The following is a 9857-nucleotide window of genomic DNA, read 5'->3' as shown; positions in this document are numbered from 1 at the left end:
TTTTAATTCAATCTGTAACAATCATCTCAAATATTGCAATCAGCAATGTTGTTTGTAAGCATCTACTTCTAATGTAATGATCTTTTCTAATATATATATATATATATATATATATATATATATATATATATATATATATATATATATATATATATATATATATATATATATATATATATATATATATATCTGACAAAGTCAGAACAGTTATTCTGTTGCTGAGCAAACTGCATTTAAGAAATTTGGGGTTTCTCACATTGTAAAGACAATGAAATTCATATGTAACAATTAAACTTGAATGTTATACACAACCTACAGAAATTCACTCTTCTGATAGATATACAGTTTGCTTGTAACTGGCATGTTCTTTATTCATAATATTCATGTTTTTACTTTTTTTTAAGAAAAGTGTAAATAACAGACGCTCACACATACACACAAACACATGAACACACAGGACAAACGGTCACACTTTACAATAAGGTTCATTAGTTAATGTTAAGTAATGCATTTACTAACATGAACAAACAATGAACAATACATTTACTCCAGTATATATTCATGTTAATAAACGTTAGTTAATGAAAATACAGTTGTTCATTGTTAGTTCATGTTAACTCATGGTGCATTAACTAATGTTAACAAGCATGGACTTGAATGTTAATAATGCATTAGTAAATGTTCAATTATGATTAATAAATGCTATACAAGTGTTGTTCATGATTAGTTTATGTTAGTAAATGCATTAACTAATGAACATTATTGTAAAGTGTTACCGGAGAAACATACAGAATAGTATGAGGCTAAACAAAAATACACAACTGTTTATAGTTGTAATATAATATAATATAATATAATATAATATAATATAATATAATATAATATAATATAATATAATATAATATAATATAATATAATATAATATGCAGCACAGTGGCGCAGTGAGTAGCGATGTCGCCTCACACCAAGAAGGTGGCTGGTTCGAACCCCGGCTGGGTCAGTTGGTGTTTCTGTGTGGAGTTTGCATGTTCTCCCCGTGTTTTTTTTTCCTCTGAGTGCTTTGGTTTCCCCCAAAGACATGTGCTATAGGTGAATTAGATAAGCTAAATTAGCTATAGTGTAAGTGTGTGAATGAGAATTTTTGAGTGTTTCCCAGTGATGAGTTGCAGCTGGAATGGCATCCGCTGTTTAAAACATATGCTGGATAACTTGGTGGTTCATTCCATCATGGCAGACCCTAATTAATAAAGGGATCAAGCCGAAAAGAAAATCCGGTCCCACCCTAAAGGGTGACTTTTTGACAGTAGCAAGATCATGCATTCTTTTTATTAATTACCATTACGATATTTGGATAATAAAAAAGCAGGAAATTTGCTAGCAGTTTATGTGTAGCAAGAGAAAATAGCATTAATGTCATTTGCATTTCTTTTGGTAAAAAAAAAACAACAACTTTTTTTTTCTTCCTACAATACAGATTTAACGATATAACCACTGATGGTGGACTTTAGATTTTTACCCCTCATTAATTTGATGCTGGTTTATTCTGCTAAAGATACATTTTTTTTTTAAGATGTCAAACACTTTATGGCATCATGAAGCTGTCTGTAACAATAATCCTAATGTCTGACCCGTGTTTTAGTCCAGGCCACTATATATGGGTCAAAGATAAAAACAGGTTTTTATTATTATTGTTTATAATAAGCAACAAATGCCATTTTTCTTACTAAACATACCCACTAAAATGTAATTCAGTTTAATTTTCAAAAATATTGTCAAGCACCCTTGGACCAAGAATTATATTTTGACATAATTAAAGACTCTATTTAAGGAAAATGGTGATTAACTGTCATTGTAATTCTTTATATTTTATCACTATATCATATAGATTAAATTTTTTTTTTAATATTTTAAATTTTTTATTATTATTATTATTGTTCAGAAAACAGGTCAGAATTTTATACAAATATAAAACACACAAGTAATGAATGAAACTGAATATATTTTGACTTTTTAATTTAAATTATTTGAAACATTAATATAGACAACTAACTTTAAATGGGGCTCCTCATCTTTGACCCATATATCTACAATTAGCTATTTAGTTCACTTTCTTCACAACATTTCAAAATAAAATCTGATTCGATGTAATCCACTTTATAGGCATCTGCTGAAGCAAATAAACAAACAAACAGGTGCTTTACTTTTACAGTGCTTTTCCGATCTATAGCACTGATGTCTATTGTAATGATGTTACACGTACAGTAATAAACACTCTGAAGTATTAAGTAGCATAATAAATTTGGACATGCAGGATAAAATGGCTACTAAAAAAACTGTAACGCACTGCTGTTCCTTCCCACTACTCTTGACATTATAACATTTAAAAAGTCTTCTGTAAAGCTTATATTTTGTAATGCTTCAAGGGGTGATACCTGTATGGCTTTGGCTGAGAGGTTGAAGTACTCAGGAAAACAGGCATGCAGGTAGATTCATATTGTGTTTGTGTCTGTGTGAGTGTGCATGTATGGTCTAGATGTCCATATCCACAGGTCTCCGATCTCCTGTCTTGTGCTCCTTCACCCAAAGCTCTCTGTCTTTTGCTGGATCCACACTCTGCAGGAGCTGATCCACTGGCTCCAGTGTCTAAAAAAACAACGAATATCATAAACATAGATGTTACGGTCCATGTGAAATCAATATTTACATTGTTTACTTTGTTGTCTACTTCTTGTTATTTTTTAGGTGAACAGTTAGGGTGCTTTCACACCTGCGAATCAATTCAGTTGTTCCGAAACAGGGATTAAAATTGTTACATTGTTGCTCTTTGTTCTTGGTGCAGTTTGCTTTCACACTGCAAAGTTTCTAAACAGACCAAAAGAGCTAAAATAAGTCACGTGTGAGTAAACTCTCCTCACATTGGTCAGAGTTTCACGGTTTATTTTGCAGAGTCCCGCTTAGCTGTCAGGGGAGGTGGTGGTTTGGTGGTGTTTGACAAAGTGTGCGACGTGTCTGAAGAGCGAAGAGGGATGCTGTAGGGAGGGATCAGAAGGGTGTGCGACGTATTTGAGGAGTGGGAAGTAGACGAGTGATTACCGGGAGATTATCACTCATTTGCAGGTATTCGGGATACTCTGTGTATTAGCGGGAGACTCGGGATGTCTGTTGAATGACCTCCCACCCTACTCATAATTCTCTCTTCATATAGCTGCATGCCTATTACATATCCATAAAACACTGTGATATAACCGGGCTCGGATCGTATCGCTTTCTCACTAAAATCGATTCGCTCCAGAGTTTGTTTCAATCGAGCCAAGACCACCTCATTCAAGCGATCTCGAAGCGATTGTTTGGCGTGGATCTGAGAGCGATTGTTGGATTCACATATGCTAAATGAACCACGCAAACTGGGCAAATGAGACAGGTTCTGAAACAAAAACCTAGATGTGAAAGCACCCTTAATTTGCTTTAGGACCTTTGTTTGATGGCTTCAGCCTCAAAAATAACAACGATCCTCTTACTGTTTGTTTTCTAAAAAATAAAGCCCCGCTACTTATTAAGTATTCATTTCAGTTGGAAGCACTGTAACATACTGAAATAAAGGTCTTAGTAAATTCTGAATAAAGCAGATTTTAAAGGTTCAGTACTGTCACTACTGAGTGTGACATGATAACATCCTTTTTGTACATCAAACTGTAATTTAGAAACAACAGCAGAACTAAAGCGAGGCTCCATTCATACCATTCAACTTAGTATCCTTGAGACTTCTGTCCTTGAAGACAGTTTAGGGGACCTTGAGGCATTTTGGGGCTGTGATTTGTGCCTGGAATTTGGGCTGGCTTTCTCTCATGTGATCCTGAGACCCAGCCTGGATATGTACCCAAGGTTCCTACCACACCGTTTAAAGACCAGGTGTTGAGCCTGCAAGTGCTGCCTTTGGAGGAGGCAGACCCAGCCCTTTTAATGGTGTGTCCTGTTCACCCTGGATAGTGGATGCCATCTTCCTTGCTTATCAGGGCCTGGGCGAGCCTTAGCCCCCCCAAGAGTCAAAGTGCAGTCCACTTGGAGTGTCACTTCATCTTGGGCGTAAGCACATATCACCTATCCAACAGATATCTGTAGAGCTGTGGGCAGGGTCACACCTAATACATTCACAAGATTGTATAATTTTCGAGTGGAGCCGATTTTCTCACATGTGCTGGTAACTCTGGTGAATGAGGAAATTTGGTTTGGTGTTGTAACCCGCTTGCTGCGTTTTTCTCTCTATCACAGAGATATGTGTGCTTTTTTCACTCTGTTCAGTTGAGTTTCCCATTTTGGCAAACCTTATAGTTCTTCCAAAGACCCCAGCACCTGACTCAGCGGAGGACTCCAGGTGCCTGGCCCATTACATTGTTGGCATGCCTACTTGGTCTACCCGCGTTCTGGATATAGGTGCCTACTATGCGCAATTCCCACTGGAGATCCCATTTGCTTCACTCAGCCATGGTGTAGTTTCCCCCTCTCAGGGTGCTTTCACACTTTGTTCAATTGCCTGAACTGTACCCAAGTTCGATTGTCCCCCCTTGCCACCTTCTCGTTTGGTTTGTGGTCACACTTTCTTTTTTCCTTCTGAACCTTGGCATGCTTTCATCATCAAGCAGCTGTTTTGTGTATAGCTGTTGCCAGGTGATAGACACAAAAGCAAAGCACCAAAATAAAAATAAAAAAACATCCACACATCACGGCCGTTTCACTTTTACTAAACCTTTTGGTTTTAGACATTCAAAAAGTGACTCAAGGAGACAAACAGACATTATCTCTGTCTTTGCCCTGCTTGGCAGCAAGGTACAGTATGTGATACACCGACACACACACACACACACACACACACACACACACACACACACACACACACACACACAAATGAACGTTAACAAAACAATACTTTGTTGTTCTGTTGACAGTTTACTTCCGTTATTTGGTACGATTGCATTTATACCAGAAGTGAACCGGACCACAGTTTGCGTGAACCATACCCCAGATCATCTCTTTCAGGTTCATAAGACATGTTCACTCTAGCTCAACACACTGTTCTCTGGCGTCAAACAAACCCGGGTGCAAACCAAAAGTGCAAGTGTGAAAGCACTAGGCAAAAGTGGGCCTGTGTCTTCCCTCCCCGCTTATCATCCTTCATATGTGTACTCCCCCTTCTCATGGTTAGTCCAGATGTCTTCTTGCCATCAGGTGTCCCCATTTGGGCAGCAGGTGGCCTCCACAGCGTCCTTCCTATTGAAACTGCACGCTTTCCATATGTACTGTCATATTTAAAAATTCTTAAAAACTTAACTGGGTTTATTTTTTATGATTCCCCAAAAATATAATTAAGACTTTAAATGATTTACAGGTAAGTCAGGTAAGTTAGGGCCAGGGGGCACGTTAGAAGACATACAGAAAACATCTCTGGTGATGATGGTGCACTCACAATGAAAGTCTGGCAAACCTCTCACCAGTGATGTGGTAAGGTTCAATCGCTGTGGCGTTTTCCATACATTTTTCCATAGTGGAAGTTTCCACATAGCATTGAACTTCCCCTCTTGCTGGGGAAGAAAAAGATAACTACATAACCCTTGTTCCCTAATGGGGGTAACAGAAATGCTATGTTCCTTCGCCACAAGCGGTTGTGCCTTAGCTGACAGCTTAGTTTGGCTCTTTAGCTAGAAAAGGTGTCTCTGTAATGCACGGCTGGTATCTTTTTACACAAATGATTACAATAGTTGCCAGCTGTGTACACTGATGGCACCAATTCATTGCAATTTCATTGGCCTGTTTTATAATTCTTTCAGATGATTGGCTTCTGACGAAATCCCCATAGAGGAAGTTTCCACATAGCATTTACGTTCAGTGCAGTGAACAACGTGTTATCTGCATTTATTTTGCACTAAAATTACCCTCTGGTAATGTTGCATTGTTGACGAAATGAAAGTGTTTCAATGCATTTACATTTCCTTAAATTAGTTAACATTGGTAATGTTGCACTGTTTTTGCAACATATTATGAACTTTTAAACAATATGTGAATATTTTTGTCCAACAAATAAATAGCAAATTGTTGCATTTTGCTAAATATTTGTATCTTGCACCTAATACATACAGTAAGACACAGAAGTGAGTACACCTCTCACATTTTGCAAATATTTAACCATATATTTTCAAGTGACAACACTGAATAAGAGACACTTTGCTACAACATAAACTTTGAGTATAGAGCTTGCATAATGTGGCAGCATAACGGTTCAGTGGTTAGCACTGTCACCCCACAATTCTAAATTTTTTCAAATGATAAAATAGAAGGCTTTAGGCAGAAAATAGATGTTTAAGTTTTTGCACTACCTTTACCTCAGACTTATTAAACATTCCACCAAAGTAAAATAATCTACAGTGCTTCGAAATGATAGAACAGAAAGTACTAGATAAACTTATAAATATGTCTAAACCAGCTACATGTATATTAGACTCGATTCCAACAAAATTACTGAAAGATTTGCCCCCTGTAGTAGGAGAACCTCTTAATGCTATTAACTCTTCTTTATCCTTAGGCCATGTTCCAAATCTTTTCAAGATAGCTGTTTATGGGCCTATTATTAAGAAACCACAACTTGATCTCTGCAACTTAGCTAATTATAGGCCTATTTCAAATCTTCTTTTTATTTCTAAAATACTAGATCAAGTTGTTTCTGCTCAATTGTGCTCCCTTCTACAGATAAACAATGTTTTTGAAGTGTTTCAGTCAGGTTTAAGGCCTCATCATTGTACAGAAACTGCATTAGTGAAAATACCTATACTCCTAGCTGCTGAGAGAGGCTGCATTTGACACTATTGACCATGAGATCGCGTAAATTTTACAGGTGTCTAGGGACAGGCTTTACAATGGTTTAAGTCATACTTAACTGACTTGTTACCAGTTTGTAAGGCTGTACTCACACTATGTACAGTTGCCTCGAACTGGGCCAATCGGGCCTGGGCATGCTTACGTCATCGCTGCTGCGCTGTTCAGTAAGCGCTCTCGCTCAGCACAGAGATTTCTCTAGTTATATCATTTCAGTCGTTTGATATGCAGTGACGTGCAGTGATATATTTCGCCAAACAGTCCTTAGGGATGTCACCAACAACCGTCAGTGTTGCGGTGGTGTTTTTTTTTTTTTTTTTTTTTTTTTTTTTTGCGGGCCGGGGGTTTTACTAAAATAATCTGTGACAGAAGTTTACTCAAAAGTGAAAGTTCTTTTTGTCATTAATTACTAACACTCCCGTCACTCCTACTACTTTCAGAAAACAAATTTTGATATTTTACCATATGAAAATGCAAGGAAATAATGAAAATTGTGAAATTAAAGCAATAGTGTAGAGATCTGGTCCCCGCATCAGGTCAGGGTGCACCAGTAGCCTTTAAAACGCAGACGCAGAGGCGCAATAAACTCACATGGGAAAGAACTGCACATTCATTCGATGTTTTAGTTAAATAATTCTTTAAATACAACTCTAATGATCTCTAAAAGGGAAAAAAAACGCAAAAGAAATTTGTCGTTAAATTAATTTTTACATTCGTTTTTCGAGTAACCTGATAAAAATATTTTGTCGGACACTGCACAGTAATCTACTCTGTAATCAATATTATAATTTATTCTATTCATTATTATTAAAACTAAACTATACAATTGATAAAGCAAACCCCTTTATAATGTTTGCTTTCATTTTGACACAGCTAACTGTTGTAATAAGAAACATCCCATTATGCAGCAGCAGTCTTAAGTTAAAAATACCTTTTGAGTTTAAAGATGATCAGCCTGCGATGTCAAGTTTACAGTGTCATAAATGAAATAGGTAGTGCATGAGTAAAGGGGATTTGCTGCATCAACCTCTCATATGCGCTGCAGGTAGGCTGAATGATAATCTTTAAAAAAATATGCAATACAAAACTTTAAACATTTATGTTTTTGAAATAAAACGAAAAGAAATCCGGAGAGTAAAATATGATTTAAACCACTGGTCTGGTGCTGATACTTTATTGTTTGTAGCGAGAAAAAAAAAAAAAAGCAGATGAAAACCTGGCTGGGAAGACGGCGATAACATCGATTATCTGTTCTCCAGAAAAGATCACGACATTGATACTTGATCATACAAGGCAGTTCTTGTTTATGATCATTAATATTAACTAATATTAATTCTTTTCTAGATTTTGTTTTAGTGCTTGTTCTTGTCGCCCTAATATCGCCTAGGCTTATTGCATGTACAAATCCGATTATGAAGAATGATTAAGGGCTAGCATTTTTTTTTATTGCATCCTTTTCGCAATTTATTTATCTATTTATTTTTTTAGGTGGTGAGAACATTATTTACTGGCAAAAATGTTCCTCCTGTACCACCAACAAATAAAGTAGCCTATACCTAAGTTAATTTACCTTTTATTTAAAAAATAAGAAATAACTTAATTAAATATTAATTAATAAGACATGCGTATAAGCATACGTGTTTATTTTTGAGCTTCCGTTAATAAAACAACACAATACTGTTTATAAATATTGTAGTTAAATATTATATAACTTTAACTGCTTGAAACAGTATAATAATAATAAAAAAATTAGCTTACTATTAAAAAGTCAGATGTTTAAAAAAAACTGCTTAGGTTCTCTCCACCTTTTGTTTTGTATTCATTTTTTAAATTATTTGCCAGAAAAACTAACATGTTGACTTTGTCCGGTTTAAGTGAAGAATGGGGTTATAATGATTCCAGCAATACAAGTTCAGACTGTGTGCTTGTAGCGCAAATGCACAGATAGCCTACTTTTTCAAAACCATGCGAGAGAGGGTTTCTTGCTTCATTGTTCCGCCGCCCGTATTTCTCGGAAAGCAGCTATACTGCGGAGTGACGCGTTATTAACTAAGTTACCAAATATGGTGCTCCATTTCTTGTCAATGTCTTCCATTTATCACTTTCTCTTTTGTATCTGGCCATTTTTCTAAATGCCTCTGCGATACTTGGCTGACTAGCTGGGCGTTTGCGTTAAGAAGGTTGATTATAGCCTACGTGGCTTTTTTTCCCTCGCCGTCAATCGCCACTAGCTTGCATGGTTTGGGACCCGTGGAGCTGTGTATCGATGGATTTGCTCTTCAGTGTTTGGACTCTCAGCAGGGAATATAAAACCCACTTTAACACTTAAAGTGTTAAAGTGTCACTGCTTCTCCCCACTATAAACCATTTAAGCATTAACAAATAGTGAATTCATTATCTCTTAAGCATTAACTCTACGTGAATAAATGTTAGTAAGTTCATAACTGCAGCTACAAATGCTCTATTCTTGACTTACAACCACATTTGTAATGTGCTTAATAATTGTACTTTCATACGTTGTTAATTATTTATTTTTATAATTGCATTATTTACAAACCAGTTACTTCAGCATAGTTGGTTGTTTTTTTTTAAATCATTCAGATTGAGTTAGTAAATGATTAATAAACTAATAAAATTAACATTTATAATTTGTATTGTTCAGGCATATACAAATAGTTAATTTGTATGTTAATGCTTTATTAACTAAACTTCATCCAGTTTTGTGACCTAAAGTGATTACTATTTATGCTTTATAAATCCCTTATAAATGACAATTAAAGGGTCAGTTAAATTCTAAACAGAAAAAAAGAACATAAATAACATTATTCATTTATATCTGTTTGGAAGATACACAAATAAAACTGTACTTCAAATAAAAAAATAAATCTTTGCAGTTTTATGTTGTATGTTGACATTCCTGTTATTTGGCAATGTTTGATCTTTACAGTTATTTTACTTTTTAGATAAGAATGCAAAGATTATTGTTTATTTGA

General features: G+C 35.7%; 1 protein-coding gene across 3 annotated transcripts in view; it reads right to left on the bottom strand.

Moving 5' to 3' along the window:
* Positions 1-1996: 1996 nt before the first annotated feature.
* gas7a (growth arrest-specific 7a) overlaps positions 1997-9857 on the bottom strand; it is a 132765-nt gene continuing 124904 nt past the window's right edge. For all 3 annotated transcript variants that reach the window (XM_073943619.1, XM_005164379.6, NM_001278819.1), the window contains 1 exon segment: positions 1997-2643. In XM_073943619.1, coding sequence (XP_073799720.1) covers positions 2530-2643 — 114 coding nt within the window. In that variant the 3' untranslated portion in view covers positions 1997-2529.

The sequence above is a fragment of the Danio rerio genome, chromosome 3, assembly GCF_049306965.1.
Source record: "Danio rerio strain Tuebingen ecotype United States chromosome 3, GRCz12tu, whole genome shotgun sequence".
In the NCBI taxonomy this organism is placed as follows: Eukaryota; Metazoa; Chordata; class Actinopteri; order Cypriniformes; family Danionidae; genus Danio; species Danio rerio.
This window is presented reverse-complemented; position numbering and strand designations above follow the sequence as displayed.